The 23,399-nt window shown below is 40.7% G+C and overlaps 1 protein-coding gene across 2 annotated transcripts; it reads right to left on the bottom strand.

Moving 5' to 3' along the window:
• On the bottom strand, positions 1 to 18,343 carry si:ch211-253b8.5 (dysbindin). Of its 2 annotated transcripts, none has more exons than XM_035386992.1 (4): positions 18,061 to 18,343; positions 3,020 to 3,163; positions 2,464 to 2,607; positions 1 to 2,112 (listed from the first exon to the last, which is right to left on the bottom strand). In XM_035386992.1, exons 1-4 carry the CDS (start codon positions 18,152 to 18,154, stop codon positions 1,820 to 1,822), a joined length of 675 nt encoding a protein of 224 aa, XP_035242883.1. In that variant the 5' UTR covers positions 18,155 to 18,343; the 3' UTR covers positions 1 to 1,819. The 2 variants fall into 2 exon arrangements, with proteins under 2 accessions (XP_035242883.1, XP_035242884.1); XM_035386993.1 differs by lacking the exon at positions 18,061 to 18,343 and adding an exon at positions 9,202 to 9,468.
• Between the last annotated feature and the right edge of the window lie 5,056 nt (positions 18,344 to 23,399).

Raw genomic sequence — 23,399 nt, 5'->3', positions numbered from 1 at the left:
TTCATTTTGTAACAGTTTATTTAGAAGAAAGTTCAGAGGCACATTTTTAAAGTGGTTTTACGGCCTTGTCTTGTTTATATGGGCTCTGCGTTGTCATCACTATAATAGTAGATATTTCAGGAATTTTTTAAAAATGATCCCACTTCAAATATTAAAACATTTCCAGTCTCTGCTTTCGCTGTGCTTACAACACAACTGATGCATTAAACTTCTCTGAATTTCAGGAGCATGCACACAATGGAAGGGGAAACATGTATGCTGAACTTTGGGACTAGCAGAAGACTGGCTGGGGACCAGCTAATACAAAACTCCACCACGCTCCAATCAAGACCTTCCTATACTTAATATGCAGCAAATCCCATGTTTGTGTGATACTTGGGAAACCTGCATGCAGCTGCTGACTAATTTACATTACCAGGTAGTGTTAAAAATAAATGTGAGGTCAAAGGTCACTGCTTAGCAGACTTCGTAAGAGGTATGGCATGGAATGTCTTATTTTTAGTCAAATTGAATGCATTTAAAAAAACAATAATTGATTTTTTAAAGTATACGAACTTTGATTTAAAGCTGTAAGTTTTTTAAACTAACAAAGGTATAGTAGCCAGATGATTTTAGCATGGCTTCAGACAACTCTGTTCATCAGACTCATATGAAAGGACAGAATACAAAATGGAACTGGGAGACTATCCTAATTCTGAACTTGAAACATAATCATGTAGACTGGCAATATGTTGCCTTCATAAAGGTTTTCCTACAAATTTCTTTGCCTTCATAATTAAAGGTGTTCAACTTTTTGTCAACATATGGCTGTCATAATTACCTTAGTTATGCAAATAAATATTAGGCTACCAATACTCAATCACATTTTGAATTAATTGAGACATGTCACGCAATTTAACATTTCAACCATGCAGATATGTTGAATAAATACCTTTTTATGGTATTTATACTGTTCACTATCGCAGGCTTCTAACAACACAGGTTTTAAAGCTGTTAGCTTAAAAAGTTCCAGTACAAAACATAATTCAATTAAAAGTTCAGTGTCAAGTCCCAACTATTTAAGTGTTCACACAATCTGGGAATAATCCTGAGCAGTTTGTTTGCACAGCATCGAAGTTATCATGGCTGCGTTTATCCACTTTATAACTGCATACAATGACACAATGCAGTAACAAGCTAATTTGACAGCAGCTATTTTCTTATTTTAAAAATATTATTACAGTTTCTAGGATGCAAGCTAAATGAAGATATGATACTGAATACCATGGAAAAAAGTAATCACACAATTTCATCTTTGCTTACAGCAATCTACTGTATTAATATTTTCAGTCTTAATTTTCAGATCATGAGTGCTATACACAAAGAATATTACTACATATCTTCAAATAATCTTAGTGTGACAGTTGTCAGCTGTGAACAGGGGGAAAAACACTATTGTCAGAGGAGCTTTGGCATCTTCTGGTAGTTGAAAAAAAGGAAAGGGCGAAACCAAATTCACTCCAAAAATTAAAAGGTGTGAAACCTGTACTACAAAAAAAAAAAAAAAAATTGAAAAAGGAAAATTAATCACCAGAATCCCAGCCAAGCGGTCTGCTGGCATTAGTCAGGTTCTCTCCTTACAAACCTGCCAGACCAATCGGCCAGCATAGCCTGGCCCCTCTTCGACATGGCAACGTTTTGGGAACTTCCTGTCCCGATCTGGATTCAGCTCCAATGACTTTCTGCCTTACCCCACCTCTCACATCAAAACTGCTGGAGCTGATCCAGGGTCAGTCTACAATGACTGGTGACTGTTCGAGGTTGACTGTTCGAGGCTATGCTATGAAGAGACAGAAGGCTTCTCCTCCTCTTCATCCTTGGTAGCGAGTGTGGCCGTGAGCAGGAGGTGGTCCGAGTGTACTTCCTCCTCATCTGATTGGATGACAGGGGTCTCTCCTCCCTCTTCACTGGGGTCCAGGCTGCAGGGGTCAGTTGAGGCAGAGGACGTTGACGACATTCGAAATTTTGTCTCACAGCCTTCAGGCACCAGCAGCGAGATCCCCTTTGTCAGCCCCTTCTCCTCTTTTTCATCATCATCCTCATCATCATCATCATCGTCGTCGTCGTCATCACCTGCATGAAAATATTATGACAATGGATTCCTGGGAACCGTAGCTACCCACAGAAACTCACACTGCAAAAAGCAAGCAATTATTAAGTATTTTGTCTTTAGACTTGAAGTCTTATTTCCATTAGTTGTTTGCTAAATAACACAAAAGAATTGCCAACGAGGTGAGAGTTTGACATTTCAAGATTTGTCAATGATGCAAAACAATTTCACTTCTCAAGCAAAAGTAACTTAAAACAAGCTAAAATTTTCTATTTGCGGTTTTAAAAATAAGAGTTTAAGTCTCAGTATTTATATCTAGAACAATTAAAACCGATAGTACCTCTCATTTTGCACTTTGTCTGGAGCACACCCACCTGGCAGCAGGGAGGGTGACACACCCTCCTCAGCCCCCGAATTAAAGAAGACATCCAGGGCATCCTGGTCTGAAATGTCTATGTGTTCCATCTGCTCCAGCATGTCCACGTTCACCTCCATGGAGGAGATGCTGCCAATCGGGGCTAGAGGAAATCACACTATCACTCTCCTGTACCTCCCCTCAGTCTATCATACTTCACCTGTTCAACTGCCACAACACTGAGATTGAAACATTTATGTTGTTGTTCTTACAATTCCTAACTATTCTGAATATTTACATTTCACCTGAGGACATAAGTTTCTGTACAAAACCAAAAATATATAAGAGATTTCAGTCATCATATTAGTAATAAAGTAATTTTGTAGAAAGGGATATATGGCTGCATATACATACTGCACATCTGCACTTGTCCAAGTATGTGTGCGCGCATGTGTTTGTGCGTATATGTACGTGTGTGTGTGTGTGCTTACAGTATGTGCTTGAGTGTGTGTGTGCCTGCATGTGTGTGCATTTGTGTGTTTAATGTTGTCTGTGTTTTGTGTGTATAAACTTACGTCTCTTGTGCTCGATCTGCAGGTGAGCAGCAGACAGGTAAACATCCACATCGTGCTGAAAGACATCTTCAAAGAAACGCTGTCTGTCCCGGCGTTTCATCTGCCGCGTGGCAGCCGGGATCCTCTGAGCGTGCTCGGTCTCCGCTAGCAACCAAACAGATTAATGCATATTGGTTAGTTACCGACTGTTCCTTTACATTTTTACACATGCACAATTGATCCCTATGACTTTCTTGTGTGCTTTACTTATTGTCATCTTGTGTTGGCAGTGAAACTTGCAGGGAAAAACAAGGCCTTTCATACCTTTCATACCAAGGGCTTTGTCTAGCCATTACTGTCCTTTACTGAATCAGACCACCATTGAAGAACAGGCTAACAGAAATGTCAACAGGAACTTGTTGCCATTACGTGAGTTGGCAGACATTGCTTATCTTCCTTTTACATTGATATTAATACCTATTTCTTCCCAATGAATGTGGGAAATCATACATTATACACAGTTCACTATGGACTGATTAAGAAACCTATCATAACAACATGAAATAAAATGAATGCTGAAATTAACATCAGTGAAGTGTAATGGGAATATATGCATGTAGAATTCATGAAGCATTGCATAACAAGGAAGATGTGAAGATTAGATTTCTGTGTAATGCGATATATGATCCTACATTGCTTCTTTGGAAATCACATGTAACCACTCTGTCCTCTTATACAAGCACTTGTGTAGATAAATATAAGTGCATTTATCACGCTAGTTTTTTCATGAATGAGAGCTCTTAGATCCATTCAGTTCTGACAGTAAAACAGAACAATTCTATACCTGAAAGCAATGCAAACCAGAAACAAATCAAATTTAATTGCTCTGGATGAATTAGGGGCATTTAATAACACCATAAATATGAGCTGACAATTACCCAACAGGCTATATCTCTTTAAAAACATTTTGGAATATGTTTTTGACACTGGATAGGACTGTACTAAAGGTTACAGCAGACATAATTGGGTGAGAGGGGAAATAAGGAAAGAGAAATAAAAACTGACTTAAAATGTCTCTTTATTCAAAACTTTTGGAGAGAAGTTGTGTAGTAATATCAAGTCCTGTACAAGAATGTACATGTGTGTGTGTGTGTGTGCGTGTGCGTGCATGTGGGAAAAAAACAAAATAAAAAGAGCAGTATATTTTGGTGTAGTGCTATATACTATGTAGAAGGGAAAAACTGAATCTGCCTTTCTCATGCGACTCAAGATGATTATCAAACTTGAAACAAGCTCTTCCGCCCATCAATACAGGCGCACCACGCTACCCATAGGGGTAAATGGCCCAGGCTATGGCTGGCAGCATGAGAATATTTTCACATGGAATCCATTGGCCATATGGTCTTGCGGAAAGACAGGGATTTAGGGGAGGTGGTACCATTCCTTGCCTGTTCTAATTCATTAGAGCTGTTCTGAAGGCCCATAGTATTTTTCACAGCTGTTGTGCTGGATCAGACCTCCAGCATCTGGCCTGAGTCAGAATCTCACTGGCTGGTGAGGCTGTGCTGGCTTGTCCTGCTGAACTCAATGAAAATGTGGAGCGCAAGACAAATTAGCCTCTCCATTATAACATCTACCCCAACAAGTTCACAGAGAGGAGTAGACAGTCTGTCGCAAAGGTCTACGCCGCCCTGGTGGAAATTACAACGTGGTTAAGCCTGTGGCACAGTGGCGCACAGTTGCCCCGCAAGGAGGTGGTTTCGGGTTTGAGTTCCGACTGGCCAGATCCTGTTTGTGTGAAGTTTGCATGTTCTCCCTGTGTTCACATGGGCTGGATTCCAAATGAACATAGCCAGTATTACAGCATGTAAAGTATATTCAGATTAAATCAAACAAACCTTAAATCTGTTTATGGAGAAAAAAAAAAAAAAAAACAAGAAAAGGAGTGGGATGAAAATTGTGGTGCCAGGGCTTGAAGTGAGAGCATTGTTTTTTTTGCAGAGTAACGGAACTTACTAGTGCTGAGTGGTTAATGGTTTTTCAGCTCAGTTCCATTTTGGTTCAGTTTTGGGAATTTATTTAGCCAGATTAATTCTTTTTTAGCAGCACTAAATATCCTCGAGTGAAAGGGTTAAAGCCTCCTGATTTTTCCCACCACCTGTTTACTCCAGACCAGTCTAGGCAGCCAAGATTTTTTCAAACCATGTTTGATTTTGTCAGCCAACTCTAAGTTCACACAGCGAGCAACCCGGTTGATGGGTCGCATGAAGTCCACACTGCTGAGAGCGGGGTAAGAGCTTCCTGTTGTGTCCTATTAGCAATCTTGTACACTTTGTAACAAACACAAGCAAAGTTACATTCTTCTGGAAGGAATATTTTTAAATGTCATTTACATAAACACAATTAATTAATTCCTTAATTATAAAAATAAAAATAAAATTGTTCACCAGGAAGGCAAGAAGTCAGCTTAAGTTACAAGTCTATTTTCTCATAGTTTGATATCTTCCTGTGGTACCTTCATTCTTCTGCACATTTCTGCACTGTCAATATATTGAACCTTTCTGAATGAACCATCTGAGGATTTAAGCGTAATTATAATCGGCAGGCAGGGATCCAGCTAATTGGATGAAGCTTTTAAAGCACTCTAAATTGAGACTAATGTAAGGATTATCTGAGCAGTGCAGTGGGAGTTTATTGCACTCAGAGGGAAAGGCTTGCATGGGATTTACCAGCTGTAGCTTCCTCTGACACAGAAAACATATGTAGGCTAACTGACACATTGTATCATGCACTTGCTCAGGAGATGGCCCAGCTATAGAGATACATTGATATTACAAACACATGCTATACATTTTTACATGCTGTCCATTTCACTTGGGAAAATGTACTTCACTACATTTTCCCAAGGGTACAAGTGTAGCACCATACTGGATATGCACTGCAGGCATTCACATGAGAAGCTCAGTTCTTTATTTAATAAAGCAGTTTGCTTCCACTATACTATTCTTTATTGGGCACCATAATACTTTCTCTTTATATTAATACTCTTGTTTTAGAGTTGTTTGTCACTTAACCCTGATACATCTCCATACTGCAATGGCTTCGGTGCACATCATGCTCATAGGCTTGCACACACTAACCGCAACAGTACTAATACACATCACACTCATAGGCCTACACACAATATCCATACATCAGTACCGGTATACAACATGCCAAAGGGCTCACAAAGAATATACAAAATGTGCCACAAATGCAGACTGGGCTCTGATATTTTTTCTTATCTTAGTCGATACCCTTCCCTTGTGGAAGTAGCTGAAATTTTAAAAACAAAAGGTGATGGCAATGAGATCATCTTGTTAGGTTTTGACAGACGTTGAAGTTACCAAATAATATAATGGAAAATGCTAAAACTAGATGTAAATTATCTAGCTGTAGTTCTTAGTGTTTTCAGAGTTGAGTTGGCTACATAAAAATATTGGACTTCTGGTCACCCTGAAGGAGTGAATTGTCTTTAAACAGTAGCCATCGACTCTGAGCAAGACTCTGGTTGACACAGGCTACGTGTATTAATTTTAGGCTGCAGATTTCCATTTTCAACAAAGCTTTATCAGAGATAGCTAAATATACTCACTGACCCAGAAAGCTCACATTGACCCACTGTCCCAAAACCATTTTCAGGGAATTAATCTGGTTAAGCTATTAGGTGCAATCCAAAGCTTTAATCAGGAACAAGCGTGCACTGTTTGGCCTTAGAGAGCACAAATCACAGAGCTTAAAGTTTCCTTCCTGTTACCAGAACAGTGATTTTATTTGAGTTTTCTAAACAGGTTGTTCTTTCAAGCATTGTACTTTCATTGATAAATATCTGGTTACTTTTGAATTGGTTTATTTAATACAATAGAAATAATGGTGGCACTGCAGCATAATGTTTATGAACCTGGGCTTGTAACTCCAAGGTTGTAGAAATGATTCTCAGGTGAACCTTTGCTGTAGTAATTTTGAGCAAGGTGCTTAACTTGAATAGACATTAAATATTCAACTGTATAAAATATTGTATGAAAGGAATATGAGATGTTTGTTTATCTGGATAAAAGCATCTGCTTAATGCCTAAAACAGAAGCATAAATGTAATTAATTATTTAATTAAATTGTAGTGTTAAAGACAACAAAGACTGTGCTGGTTGATTAGCTGCTGTCCCCACAGTTAATCCAAGACGTTTACTGAATCCAACAACTCCTAACAAGGAGTTGGAAGTGGGTTGTGCCACTATTTTAAGAAAGATGAGCCGCTTCTCAGACCCGCATAATCCATACACAGGAAGCTGCTGCTGGGATAAGCATATAAGACAGTCAGAGAACTGTCTGGCTGACAGCAATGTTCCTGGATATACTGAGAGATACTGCCATCCCTCTCTTTGTCTCTATGCCTGTTTTCATATGTTTATCCGTCTGTTCCTTTGTCTATCTCTCTCACAGCCTGAAATTCAGTGCCTTTATAATAATAGTACTTGGAAGCATGATGCCATTATATCATTATCATGGGACTGTGTAAGACATGTGGCTATTATAGTTGCACAGCATATTACTATTTCACAAGAGATCCATTTATTTATTTAGGAAGCCAAAATATAAATTATGAAATATAGAAATAAAAACCAAATATTCCCAGAAAGGAAATGTTTCAATGTGTTTCAATGCCCTCTGCTTTCATTTTTCTTCTCCTTCCTCCTCATTGGTTTTTATGTTCCTTTCATACCCTTCCCTCCTTTACTCTCCTTCCCCTTCCATCTGTATACTCTCTCTTTCATCTGCTGTTGGATGATACACAAGATCAACATCAATAATGTTCATCTCAACCTCCAGCAAAGACCAGTGAGTTTCACTGTGTAAGATTAAAATGAGCAATGTCCTCTTTATCCATCAAAAATACTTGTTTAAAGACATGGTTTTCTGACATGGATATGGTTTACGGGCAGATAGCATAAAATAATCCGTCTCTGGGTCTAACAGAAGAGAACATGGACTGTGATGTTCACGTAACAATTTTTTGCATGTAACCAGCCATAAACACTGTCTTGGCCACTATGTGAATGGACTGCTCTGTATTTGTCCTTTGTGTCCAAATTTGGGAGAGCCCTTACCTTGTGGCCGGACGCAAAGAAAGCTGAGATGAATCTGAAAAATATTCTCTTTCATGTCTTTTGCAGCATGCCATCATTCTGTGAGGAAGACCCCCTGTCTGAGGTCACATATTGCACTTAGGCTTTTAGTGCTGGCAGCGATGCCATTTCAGGATGCCAAACATTCCTTTTCTCCCCATCATCACTCTACTGCAATCAAACACAGCAAACCATTGATTTGTACACCATCAACCAATAATGATAGTCGTGGATGACTTCAAGCCTTTATTTATGGATACAAGAAAGGTTTGACTCCATTTGCATGATTTGCCAAGAATAGCCCTGAGTTTGAAAAAAACAAGCTTTGTTTCTTCTCTAGCATCTTATTTTGGGTCATTTCGCGCATTCCACAGGGTTAATTGGAGTCCTTCTACCCCCTCCATAACCTCCATGCTCTCACTATGTGGTGTTGTTGTTCAGAACTTGCACTACATGTCCATAGTTGGGCAGAACAGTGAAACAGCTTGCTTTTAAGCAAACTCTCATTGGCAGATGTCCCATCACTCAAGGATGTGAAAATGGCTCCAAGTATGTGAGGAAAAGCAGGAGAAATAGAGAACCCTGAAATCAGAAGTGGCATCTGCCTGAACTCAGCTCTGCACTCCATTAAAATGTCTATGTCCACCATTGCTGAAGCTAAGAATGTTCCAATTTGCTGTATCATGAATACAGTATGCACAATGGGGTATAACGTTTATCTAGCTTTTTGCTACAGTCGCTCCCAGAAATTATAAAAGGGAAGACTCAATTATCATAATCAAAATATTAATCCCTGGGGTTCTTATGACAACAAAAACATTCAACAAACGACACCAGTATTGTTCACATCCATGCCATGCAAATCTTCCACCTTTTTAGTAATTTCAGTAAGAAAGTTCTTAGCAAAATTCCAGGTATATATACACCACAAAAAAGACTCCAAAGTAAAAATAAAAATATACACAATCCAAACAGTCGCAAATCAAAAAAATGTCTCAGCAAAACAAAAACAGCCAACAACAAAAAAAAGGTTGATCTCACCAAAGTTTCCACCATTAGTAGAGTCCTACAATGATGGTCAAACAAACACAGAAAACAGGTCCATTGAATCCAACAGGAATGACAATCCAAAGAATCCAATAATCCACACAAGCAAAGTTTTTCAACCTTGTGTTTTCAGATATTTTCTCAAGACTTTCTAGCAGATCTGCTGCTTGAGAAGAGAAATAAAACTAGGCCTCTAGGCACCATTTTCCTAGTTAATTAATTGTTCCCTCTCTCTACCTTAACCAGCCACGCCCTTATTCTTTCCACTTTTTCCCTCCATTTTCTGAACTCCTCCCTTTCCCTCCAACCTATTTCCTCAGGGTCCTAGATTGAGCCGATTTAGCTCATTCTAAGAATAAGTAAATAATTTTATGACAAAGATCAGCCTGATCTCCAAAGTATGCCATGTGCTAAATCTTCTAATGAAGTGATGTCAGCCATAGTGATGAAGGACTAAGCTATGATTTCTGTGCCCTATTTATAGCAAATTGCGTTTATGTGTTTTATGGAATTTATATTCAATTGTAATTAAGCATTAGATTAGATTAATTGGGATTATGCAAATGAACCATCACCTGTTTTAATGTTGAGTCCAGTTGTGGTTTTTTATATAATAATTTGGACAATTATAATATTCAATTGACTTATAATTAACTCAAATAGTTTTGGTACTTTTTTCAATCAAAATAAAAGATGAACGATTGGAATAATAAAAGCACGAACACTTAAAACAAGCTTTTCAACCATGTTTTACATGCAAACAGTTTAGAGCACTCGTGTAATTTATTCAGATTTGACTTTGATAAATCCCACATTGCATCAATGCTTTACGAACAATTTACGATCAAATTTGTTCGGTTCATGCTTGATAAATGAGGTCCATTGTGTTTTTGTTGTGAATTTCTCATTATATAATAAAACTTCAAACGAGGAACCCTAGTCCCTAACCCAGCACTTGCTATCATTGTGATTAAGTTTGTTTAAGATAGTGTTTAAACCATAATTTCATGAAAATATGAATATGTTTGGGACTCCAATGTTTATGGTGAGTCCAAGATATTTCTTACATTTGTCCGACTCTAGAGAACTAAGTAGCCCCAATATTTAACAAAATTTCACATATTTATGCAATGATTTGAATTTTTAAAATTAGGTAAATGGTTGATTTGATCTTCAGGAATGCAATTCTAGTATTAACTCACTTTTGAACGGACAGTGATTTTGTGAAATGGTTAAGTGTGAGACATGTATCTCAAGCATTCAGGATGTACTGAATAGATGTCAGTATGTCTATTCTCTTTGTGACATTCAAGATGAAAGGAAGAAGGGAACGGAAGAAAGATATAAATGACTGAGACCATAGCCAGATAGATGGTAGACTGTGAGATCTGGCTCCACAAATTTCCTCTTCCCAGAAGCAAGGTTTTTTTTTATTACAGGGGTATTTGTTGTGCTGGTGGGAGTACTATGGATTAGGGTTCCATTCCAGAGGGAAAGGGAATTTTCCGGAAATACTGGGTGGGCTGTGCATCCACCCCCGCCCCTGACCCGCTGGCACACAAAAAGAACCCAAATCCTCTAGGCCACTGGAAAAGAACAGCCCCCTTTTTCAAACCGGGACAAAACGGCAGGTTCACCGAGGTGCAGGGATTGGTCTGGGCCTGGCTCTGGAGAGGGGAAGCTGGTTACAGGAAGCGCTTTATTCGGTTGGCGGATACACACAATGCAGACAGTGGCTGTGTTGTCCCTGACAATGAAAGCGCTTCACTTGGGTGCAGTCATCTGTGCAGGATCCTGCAGCTTGAATTGTGCACTTTAGGACAAACTTGCTCTTAAACTGGAGTGGCTTTAACTGGAGTAACTTTAAATTCCATACACTCATTTTCTCTTAGTTAATACATTTTCCTTAATTGCATCTGCATGGCAAAACATTTTTCATTGTAGGACACCAACTCATAATCCATCTTTTTCAAACTGGCGGTCCAAACTGAGAGGCAGTGAGTTTTTAAAAAACTATTTAGTACTGGAATATTTTCATTCTCATGGAATGGCTGAAACTGTAGATAAATGGGCCGGGAGGGGAATCAGGGGAAGTGCTGTGGCTGGGCTGTCAGTCAGCAGCCCTCCTTTTCCAGACAATTATAATCAAGCTGCTGGACTGTGGTGGCTTACTGTAAAAGTACAGACCACCTCCCTCCACAGTGCAATCACCCCTCACACAGCACAAACAACCAGTGGGCGGTAGCGACAGCCTGACCCTAAAAGGCAGGAACAACAGCCTACAAAAAGCCTCAGAAAAGCTTTTTGCACTTTTAAAACATATTTTACACGTTCACTCACAAGGGCCTTGCATTCTTTTTCGGAGTGTAATGTTGAAGTGAACAATCATTGGTGGATGCTGCAAGGTGACTAAAAGCATTCCAGGGCGGTCCGAATGAATCATTCAGTCTGATGAATCTGCTCCAAGGGCACTTTTCCATCGAAATGCAGGGCCTTTCTTGTCTTGCTGGAAGAAGCAGTTAGAGTCACTGCCCAGATTTGTGAGTGGCTTGACACAGTCCAGAAAATGGCTTTACTGAGACAAAGCCTGTAACCCGCTGACGAGTTCATTGGTTGGATCTGACAGGTTGCGCACAGTGCTCTAAAGCATTTTCTGATTACTGAAAATACTGCTGATCCTTGACCACGGTGACACACAAAGGCTCTCTTTGTGTGAGCTGGCTTCTCTCTCTCATCCTTTTATTGAATGACAAAATGTTAAACCCCATATTATACAAGCCCCAGGTCTGCTCTCTCTGTAACAAGACAAACCACAGTTTCATCATTTAAAGTGGCTCATTGTCAATGTATTTGTGTATGAGAGAGTGAGAGAGTGTGCCACAGAGCGTGAGGAGGGTGGGTGGGGGGGGGGGGGGGGGGGGGGTGGGACTGAGTGTTGGAGGTTTATTCTTTTCATTATATCCCTTTCAGAAATCTATCTTAATTCAACAAGAACACTGCTAAATGTGTTCTTAATGCATAATATATAAGAAGGTTAAGTTAAACCCACATTATACAAGGGTCAAAAGCCTGCAGTTTGCCCTCTCTGTAACAAGACAAACCGCAATTTCATCATTTAAAGTAGCTCATTGTCTGTGTATTCTGTATTCTGTATTTCTGTGACAGAGAGGGAGAGGGAGAGGGAGAGAGACAGAAAAAGAAGAGTGAGGAAGAGGGAGAAAGAGACTGAGTGTACAGTGTTTATTCTCCTCATTATATCCCTTTTGGAAATCTATCTTAAGTCAATGCAAACACTGCCAAATAATACATAATTCATAATCTCCAAGAAGGATGCATTTACACTGTATATCACTACACAAACATTGAGCCTTAAGACAAATGAAATGCAAGATTTATAGCGAGTCATTTTCATTTAATCACTGTAGGTATAAAGCATGGAACACCACTCAGTGTAATCAAGTTAATTTAGCCAGAGTTCAATAATGACACTTTTCTCCAAGGAGCACAATGTGCTTCTAAGTTGTAAAGGTTAGGGACAGATGTAGCCCAATAACTAGGGGTTGGAAGCCCTGTTAGCTCAATCATGGGTGTCTCATAACACTCAATAAGTGTCTCTCAGCGGCTAGCGAGCAGAGGAAATTTATCATTTTGAATGCTGAGTCTTTACTGTCACACAGCAGAGCTTCAACAGGAGAACACTAAGCGGGAGCTAACGTGGAGGCATGCGGCACCCCTGAGCCCCTGGAAGAGGTGGGCTGAGACGTTATGTCATGTGTTTTGGTTTGTGGAGGAGTGGAGATGTCTGCCCTTGAAACGGAGACGTGCTTCTCCTCCTGCGGGTGGGTAAGATGGGTTTGATTTCGCCCTGGATATGTCACATAGTTTATGTGGGGGAGAGAGAGAGAAAGAGAGAGAGAGAGAGAGAAAGAGAGAGAGAGAGAGCATATTGTGGTTGCATTGTCAAGTATTTGTTGCTAACTCTCTTTATCGTTGCTCTATTGTTTATAAACTGTAAACTTTATAGTTTTTCCTCTTTTATATTTAAATGAGCATAAAATAAAACAGTGTTCCAATTGTGTTGTCATGTTTTCATTCAAATGTTCCACAGTGTGCCACAGTAGATTCAATAAAGGGCTACAGTAGATTCAATAAACATTTATATATAACTAAACTAGAAGCAAGTTCTTTTTTAAATAAATTAAAATATTTTTTCAAAGATATAGACAAGTTTCATGTGTTTCATTTCACTAAAACTAATTTCAGTGAACAATAACAAATCCTGACTTGATTAAGAGTCTAGGTTTTTTTTTTTACTTGAGGCTAGAGTTTCCATTTTGCAATTTGACTCTGTTGTTCTGGCTCCAGTGCAACAGATGGCTGGAGGGCATGTTAAACCGTGTGATCATAAACACAGATTAAGTTAACTCCTCTGATAAACCGATGCGATTAGCGTGTTCATGCCGGGTGCGAGCAGGGCGAAGGCAGGGAGAAGAGTCACGGTCTGACTCTGACAGCGCTGTCACTGGACCTGCTGCAACACCAACTTTCTCACCTCTGCTCATTTGGACTAAACGCAGGAGGGCTCCAGATGGATTACCCACAATCCCTTTCTCCATCTCTTCGAGGCCCTGCTGTTCCAACCACGCAGTCTGCTGATCCCTGAGTGCTAAGAGTGCCTCAAACTGCAGGGGACTCATTTATCCCATCTTGCAGACAGTATGCTCATTTTTTGTAATAATATGAATTTAGCCCCTTTGCCCCAGCAAAGACTCTGACTATCAGAGTTAGGTGAGCAATACCTAGGATTCAGCTGTTCCCCAGTAGGCCTGATGCCTACCTAGGGAGCACATGTGATGATATTTCACAGAATCTATGTTTGTCTGATGATAACATCTCTCTTCAGAGCTGTGTAGAGTTTTTCCCACTCTTTAGGTGAAATCACCAAATAAACACACACGTAAGGGCCTCTAACTTTAGTACTCAATAGGTGCAGTCTCAGTTCAGAATCGTCCTCCCCCATCTTCACAGTCGGAGGGTGTGTCTGGTGGATGCCTTGCAGCTGTTTGAGATGACATCCTCCCAATTACAACCTGTCATCAGAGCCCGCTGTCCAATATCACAAAACCCGAGTGCAGAAACACACGTGCTGCAGTCATACGTGGATATCCTCCAGTCACCATTCTGACACTCCCTTTCCCTTTCAGACACTTTTATTTATGGATTTTCTCATCCACCCTAAACCTCCAGTCTGGGAGTGAATTATTAATGGTCAGGGCTAAGGGGGCAGAGGGGGGGTGAGCACGAGGAACGCTCAGCCCCGGCACGGCCTGTCTCACGGTGATATCATTGTTAACCCACGCCAAACCGCTCTACGGGACAGCTGGGCTGCTTTTCTGGTTTGGTGCTTCTGATGCCCGTTGTCCTTTCTCAGCTCAGACACTTTCCGGGCATCACAATGGGAGCAGTGAGTGCCTGGTGTCACACTGTGCCCTGCACTTTCTGATTTTCTGCCTTCCGCTGTACAATCACACACACACACACACACACACACACACACACACACACACACACACACACAGTATTAACAGAGATTACATCATTATGAACCACAAGGAATCCTTTGGGGGGGGTTGGGGAAGGTTTGGGTTGGTGGTAAGATGGGTAAGGGTTACATTGACCACTTTCAGCATCCAGAAGGAGCCATGACATGAGAAGTAATCATAAATGTATTTTTATTTTAGATCCTCACAAGAAAAGAATGTAAAGCCCTCATCCTTCTCTGTGTTCTGTGGAAGCTTCATAGACCATCAGCAAACAGATCTGCTTTAGAAACCCCCTACATCCTACACTCATCGCTGCAGTCGCACCAGTGTGTGTTTCCTCTGGTCTTTACAGTATGTTCAGAATAAAGTACTGAATAAAGGAGCGCCCCTATGTCTGGTGTCTTTCCCCCCCAGTTCTCTGTAAAGGCTCACCCTTGCATGACTCAGAGCTCACAAGACTTGAAATCATCACTGCTGCCGCTCCTTCGTTCTTTATTTCCCAGAGATGTGGAGAGTGTGTCAGGTTCACCGCCATATCTCATATTTCCAAATAGGACCTTCCAGCACCAGAAACAAGGGCAAATGTAACTAACAACCCAATCTTCTAGGATCCCTATTTAGCAGGACTGCACGCCTCTCCCCACCTCAGGAGGGACCTCCAGCTGCAGAAGACTTTAGACTCCGCCCTCTGAGGGGTATCCTGCCTGTCTTCAAGGACGGAGATAATGGAGGGAACAACAGCAGCCTCTTTTAGACACAGATATGTACATGAATGGGTTCCTTTTTTACACACTGGAAGCTGTCATTCAGTTCTATGTCACCTAACATCTAACATTACATTTATGTGGGTGAGAGGGTGGGATGACTGGAGCCAGAGATGCGTGTATATTTGGATCACTGTCTAGGACTGTGTGCGCACGCGCGCGCGTGTGTGTGTGCATGCTTATTTGTGTTTGTGTGTACGTGTGTGTGCCTGTGTGTGTGTGTACGTGCATGCGCGTGTGTGTGTGCGTACATGCTCGTGTGTGCATGCGTGTGCACGTGCATGTGTACGTACGTGCGTGTGTGTGTGTACGTGCATGCGTGTGTGTATGTGTGTGTGTGAGTGTGTGTATGCGCACATGTGAGAGAGAGGGAGAGAGTGACTGAGAGAAAGAGAGCGAGCATGTTTAGACTGAGAACTGTAAACTACTCCATATAAGCAGTGAAAATACAGGGTCACTTCACTCCTCCGCTCCAGCCCCAGTTTGGCTCCTGTTAAAAGCATTGTTCTGCTGATCTTTAGTATATGCCTGTTTTTCCACTGCATGAAAAAGGACAAACCACAGTAAACCCATGTGACTGGGAGTGACTGGATCCAGTATTTTCTAAGAAAATATAAAGATGTACTCTGTGCGATGAATGCCACACGCAGGAACAGACTACTCCCGCGGGAGTTAATCCTGCAGAAGGAAGGGATGGTAAAGAGTGTGTCACGTAGCACACTCCCACACACTTATGCATGTACACACCCCTGCACAAACACTCATGCTTGCACATACTGTATACATCACACACATACACAGAGAAACATGTATGCAAGTGGGTTATTTGTCATCCCAATGCCTTTGGTAAATTGGTATATTCTCAAAAACCCAGGTGAACATGACCAGAACACATGGTGCTGCCTGTAACCCAGTGTCACAGCAAATCAGATTAAACTCAAAACCACCGTGCCAAACTGTGTGGCACAGGCAATCCAATACTCCTCTAGTGAGACTACAGGGGTGGAGCCACTGCCAAGGCCTTGCAGTGTATAGTAATGGTGGTGGGAAATGGCTCAGTCTGTAATTGGAGCTGCCCTCCACCTGTCAACCGGCGTGTTAGCACACAGCTGGGATGGACCAAACCTGCAGCTGGAACCCTGCAACTTTCCATCACCATGGTAATGCTGCATTGCCCATTCAAGTGGCAAAAGCAATAAAAAAACTTTTTAAAGTCAAATCAAGAGGAAGGCTGTTCTGATCAAAAAACTACAAATGATCTAAAAGCAAGTTCTCAGTTGACCCACCTAGTTAAATAAAGGTAATTAAAGGCCATGAGGAAGGTACACAAGTCTGCACTTCTGACTGCCCTACCATAAAAAGGAAGAAGAAAACACTTTGTGGTCCTCAGAGTTTGATGCTCCCAGGGCAATAGGACCACTTGTTGTTTTACCAACCTCAGTGCTCTGAAAGTCAGACATCCACACATCAGCATCCTCAGAGTCATTACTGTGAGCAATATGAGCGAGGCTAAACTCTGCCATTGTTTCGGGACAAGTGAGGGTTGGGACGCGTGATAAGTGAACCCTAGTGCTACTCTGCGTTGTGTGCGCATTGTAAAAAGTGAGTCCCCTCATCTAGTATCAATTCACACACCCACATCCATACACACTTCAGCTCTATATCTGTCTACACCATCTACAAACACTCGGTTACAGCAGCATCATCTTTACATCCACACACAAGAACACATACTGTAATCACAGAAATAAACCAATGTAAATACACAAGCTTTCTTTGTCAAAAGGTGTTATTTCATCCAGTTAAGCTGGCTAGTAAATCTGGACATTGTCTCCATAAAAGCATTTGATTTACCTCTACAACAATGCTCCAAACCACAGAGATGAAGAAATATGAAGACCAAATAAGGAAAAGATCTCAGAGACACCCCTAACACGACATTCCTGGATAGACTGTGGTGATCCTACAGAGACTGGCTATTTCTGCCTCAGCCACAGAGAGACAAGTGGGCCGCATGCGACACATAAACCTACTTAGACCTTAAACCCATGTGACGTACAGCAATGGAACACTTTTCAGAACACAAGATTTAGAGTTCTTAGGAAGGTGTGGAACTTTTCTAGGAACTCTAAATTCCCTTTTGCAAAACTAATCCTAGGGACCATTTCTAATTATTTATTTTATACAACCTCATGGAAATTCACACCATAGAGCCATGTAATGCAGTCAGGACATTTGTAAGACGCAGAATCTAAACTCGACTTGTGGCAGGATGGGTAATTGGTTAGAAACCTGAACACTGGTTCAGTTCCCAGGAGACACACCACTGTTGAACACTTGAGCTCTCCCATGAGTACTAGACAACTTCCGAAACAATGAGTGCATAAAAATGGATGACAAGTATAAAAAGTTTGTTACTGTTTAAGGATTATTGTTGTACAGCCCATAAATATACAGATTATTTGTTCAAAACCGTGAAAAGAGATGATAGCTCCAGACTCACCAACTTTACTGTGACTTTATTTCAGTTTTTGGGAGTTACTCACAGGTCAGACGCTTGCTGTGGAGATTGGACCCAGATGAGGTCATGGTCCTGGCGATACTCGGTTTGAATCTAGGTGCGAAGACAGTTGGGGACATGCACTGTGCGAGTGCCGATCTCCTCTTCGGGCGGGTGTCAGCAGTGGCAGGAGGCCTGGGACCAACGGAAGATCATCTTTCCCCTGTTGCTGCGCTGAAGAAGCCAGGAAACCACACCAAGCAGCTCCACTGACTTTTGTGCACTCACAAACCGCTCCCCCTCCCCGTGCCAGACTGGGCAGAGCTGAGCTTCTCTATCTGAGGACAGAGGGCTACAGCTCAATGGACAGTACCAAGTGAACACTCACATAGGGGGAGGGTCCATTCCAGAATGGGTGTCTTGGGAAGAGGGAACCTGTTGTTACATAATCAGATGGAGCATACCAAGAATTCAGGGAAGCTGTCTTTGTTATATTTTGGTCTTTCTGCTTTCAGGATCATTTGCTGTGTGGGAAATGTGAAGTGACAGACTACAAGACTATTCATACATTAATGAAGATAACGCTGCTATTGGTGAATGCAAAAGCATTTTTCAGACTCTGCTTGATAGTAACATTGGATACCTTTTTTCGTGCAACTTTACTGGATCTTAGAAATCTATACATAATTTAGATGATTGCTTTTTGGTGTTTCTTTAATCAAATATCTATGCTATTATAATCTGCATGGTAGGGAAAAACATTTTGGTATTTTCCAGAACTTGGTATTTATTATCTGAAAGGATTTCCTTGCATTAATATTAATTATATGATATTACCATGTTACATGATATATCAATAACAGTATTGATTTAAAAATAATATTCATATGATTATGTTATATTACCATTATTTTACACATATTTGTAATAGCCTTGTAGAAGACATTGTAATATAATTATTTTATTATTGATACAATGCAAAGGAATAATACAAAGGTCCTGATTCAGGCTCTTCGCTACAATACTCTTCACTATAGAAGTACTGGTGTGAGAACTCATGTTACATGTTCCAGAACTTCTCCAAAACTTCTCAGATAGGAAGGTGATGTTTCTTTCATTAGGGAAATGACATATGCAATCACAATGCGAACAAACTACTGCTCAACATGAGCCAGAATGAGTCTGAGCTATTGAGTGTCATCTAGTGGTGACTCTTGAGATGTGCACTTCAAGGCTGCAGCAAGTGACTAGTAGATCAGGACAGGGACAGTATCTGCCAGACACACGACAGCATTGAAGTGGAATATAATTGCACACTTCTTGGTGTGCGTTGCTATATCCTTACTCTGAGCAGCACTCCTCTGAGGTAATGACTGCACAGCTCAAATTGTGGACTGCTGGAGTGAAAAGAGGAGGACGGTGGTGGAAAGTTTGTCAGAGGAGAGTGTGTACTGAATTTAAGCAGCTGCAGATGAATGAGATGGGCCAACAGCTACCGTTTCTAATTTGGGATAAAAAGTTGCAAAACTAAGCAGGGGGATAAAGGCGACTATAAAGACCAACCAGGAGACTGGTGCAGAACAGGAGACGGGACATTGGGGTACAAAGCAAGGCTGTCAAAATTCATATGAAGACTTTCCTCAGTTGTAATTCCCACATCTCCTCTCCTCTAAACATATTGATTGATGGTGAGAGGGAGAAAACAATGGTCTTGAGCTAATCAGCATGGACAAAGGCTGAACCCACTCATTTTTCCTCCTCCTCATTACCAAACTGCTTGTTGTGGGCTCCATCTAGTGGCTTGTTATTCATACAAATTCATATTTTTCACACAATAATTTATTCCATTGAACATGTGTATGTGCCTGTGTGTGTGAGTGAGTGAGTGAGGCAGGAACATTTGTGCATGTATGTTTGCGAGTGTGTGTTTGCCATCTCTGTCAGTCCCAGCTTCCTGTTTGAAAGTGCAGAGTTCTCTATAGAATCTAAGATGTGGCCAGTGAGTCATTCCTGGAGTGTTCTCATTCACACACAAACACTACCATCAGCATATTTCTGACAGCACCACTGTCTGTTGTCATTACATTTAATTTTGGATTTAGAAAGTTTATCGCACACAAGGAAGAATGTTTGAATGCTAACCGCACACTGCAAAAACATATCAGTCTTTATCATATAAACAATGATGTATGTGTGCCTGAGCAGTTTATTTATTATTATTATTATTATTATTGTTATTATTATTATTATTATTATTATTATTATTATTTGCATGTTTGCATCCTGCTTATAACGTGAAGACTGATGTTTCTTTGCAGTGTGCTGCTAATATTCCAGTTTTTTAATTTTTTTATTTTATTTATTTATTTTATTAATTGTTGGCCCTATGCACCTGCAGCACTTTTGGACAACACTTCTCTACCTTTTGGAACAGGAGAACATAAGAAAAATAATGTGTGCAAAACTTTCCTGGTCTCTTTGGAGGGGAGAGAGCAATCCACTAGTGGTAGCTTATCTAAATGATGCTGCAGGACCAAAATAGAAAAGATCTGAGCTCCATCTGCACAGAGTGAAGTCTGCATTTTTCAACTGTATCAGAGCTAAAATGGGCTTCCGAAACCAATCACTGAATGACCATAAACACTCTTTTTATACATGAATTTGTGTAAATTTGCTTCATTTTTCTTTGTGAACACACAATTTATAATGTAATGTTGAATGATTGTGTGGTAGAGAACACAAAGGCTCTGGCCATTACCTTGTCTGCTATTCCTCTAAAAAAAAAAAATTATTTGATCTCATTGGGGCAAATCTGAATTTTTTATTCATCGCATACAATTTCATTCAATTACGATGAAATCACTATTAAATAAGTTTCAGCTTACAATGGAGTTCTAGAATACGTAACCTGCTGTACCACAGTTCAGTAAGTGGCAGTGTGGGTGGTTCTGACTCATAGTGCCAACAGAAAATTGCATTATTCAGTCATATTGGAAACTTAGGCGGGCTAACACACACACACGCACACAGGCACACACACACGCACACACACCCAGACACACAAACACGCATACACTCACCACACACACACACGCACACAGACACCCTTTTGCACAAGAGAGTAGTGGACCCTTATAACATCAAACTGGACACTTGGACCATTTCCTACAAATCTGGACGCTATTGCACAACCCACTGACAGAGACAGCAGGCAGGTAAACAGATAATTGAGGGGAAACAGGTGAGCATCAAGTAACGGATCAGAGAGGGCATCCCTGTAGGGATAAGCAAGGACTGTTCTCCCGCCTGAATGATATAAGCGACACTTTCCCTCGTGTCACTTTGACAAAGTACCAATGGAAAGAACCATAACTATTCAGCCGCCTACGCTGGCAGCAGGTTGAGTAAATTCTGCATCATCAAAAAGGTGTTATAAAATATGTCCTGCTGTTACAGTCGACAAGGTCTGGTTATTTTTATTGAAATATTAAAAGCACTGTATTGAACACCGTATGAGTAATCACAATTTTATTTTGGCAGTTACTTTTAAAACATCACATTAATTTGAATGATGAGTGCGTAGCACTGTTCTCACATGCCCATTCAGTTTATTTTTCAAGCATTATGGTAGGATAGTTTGGCTGTTTGGAATGGTGGCTGAAGATGAAAAAGCTCATAATGAAAATTGTACCTGTGGAATATAATACTGTAGCATGCAAAGGCCTGAAAATGCAGAGACTCCATTGAGAAAATACTGAAGCAAGTACTTTCAGGAGAAACGTGAAAAACAAAGAATTATACGCTTCAAAAATCTGTGTTTTTCTTGACCTGCCATTGAGCAAATCAATAATAAATCAGTCAGAATTTCAGTTACGTCATTTATAATTCTGCTTCAGTTAGAGAAGTTGAACTTTAAAGAGCACGGAACAGCAGGTGAATGAATCATAAAATCGGAAGAAAATGGCGGTCTCTCTGAGAATACCCAGCTGAGTGATTCAGAGGGCACATCAGAGCGCAGAAGAAGACACACCATGACCCCATTCATTGGCCAAAGGTCGTCTCTGTGCTTCTTTCATGTTCTACTGTTACTACAGAGACAAGGAAAATGCTGCTTCACTTTGCAGTCTTTGGCTCAAAACAAAGGTGTAATAACCTCTGAGGCCAGTCGTGCTGCCGTTTTTCTATTCCTCCTCCCTAATTGGGCACTGATGTAAACCTGGGATGCCAGGTGAGTGGAATCTCTGGCCAATCATTGACATGAATCAATCAATTGACCATTAACTCCTACATAGCTACTGGCCTCTAGGGCCACATTGGGGTTTCCCTGCTTGAGGTATTTGGGTAAAATGTGGGCCTTTACAGAGGACCCGAAAAGACGTGCATACACCTGCATGAATACGTGCACCCGTATGTGTGTGTGCGTGCGTGTGCGTGCATGCGTGCGTGCGTGTGAGTGTCAGTTTGTGTGTGTGTGTGTGTGTGTGTGCGTGCATGCGTGCGTGCATGTGAGTGTCAGTTTGTGTGTGTGTGTGCGTGTGTGTGTGTGTGAGAGAGAGAGAGAGAGAGAGAGAGAGAGGCATTTATAAGTCTATTTATAAACACAAGTGTTGTCTGTCTCTCAGAATGAGAGCAGCCAGGTGAAGGCTGACTGTCTCAGCTTTCTTTTCACAGTGTCCCAGATGAATAGAAACAAGAACAATAGAAACTACAGGACAAGCATTTATTTATCCTCCTGAGACCCAGCAGAAAAAAAGTTTTTAAATTTTTTTTACATCATAAAGCATCTTGAAATGGCAAAAACATGTAGTGAAAATACACAATATTATTAAGTTTACTGAATTTTCCTTGTAGTGTGGGTGTCAGCATAGTAGAATATGTAATATTATTCTTGAGATGACTGGCTTATGTCCCGTACAAGGGACAAAAATGAATTGCTGGATCTTATGAGGTTATGCTGTGACATTTTTCACTCTGAATTCCTTCCTTTCTCCCGTCTCTGTAGAAAGCATGCATGCATGCATGTGTGTGTGTGTATGCATGTATGTGTGTGTGTATGTGTGTGTGCAGACCTTTCAGGCCATTCAAATGTAAATGATGCAGATCTAACACTTAGACAATGGCTTTAGATAACGGAGGAGTGCTGATCACAATCCTCCATTATCTAAGGTCACATACCATTGTAACTAAATGCCCTGTATTGGCATTTTCACACTTGTATTTCCACCTGCTTTCAGCTATTCTGCTCCGCACACGGATCAGCTATAAGACCATCGCTGCCAGTAGTCTCACTGTAAGAAGTGTAAAAATGGCTTGGAATTTGAGAAATTGTGTTTTGCCAAGAAAAAACCTGGCCTTATTTTTTGCAGCATTAAATTAGATTCTGAA

Source organism: Anguilla anguilla, chromosome 13, assembly GCF_013347855.1.
Source record: "Anguilla anguilla isolate fAngAng1 chromosome 13, fAngAng1.pri, whole genome shotgun sequence".
Classification (NCBI taxonomy): Eukaryota; Metazoa; Chordata; class Actinopteri; order Anguilliformes; family Anguillidae; genus Anguilla; species Anguilla anguilla.
This window is presented reverse-complemented; position numbering and strand designations above follow the sequence as displayed.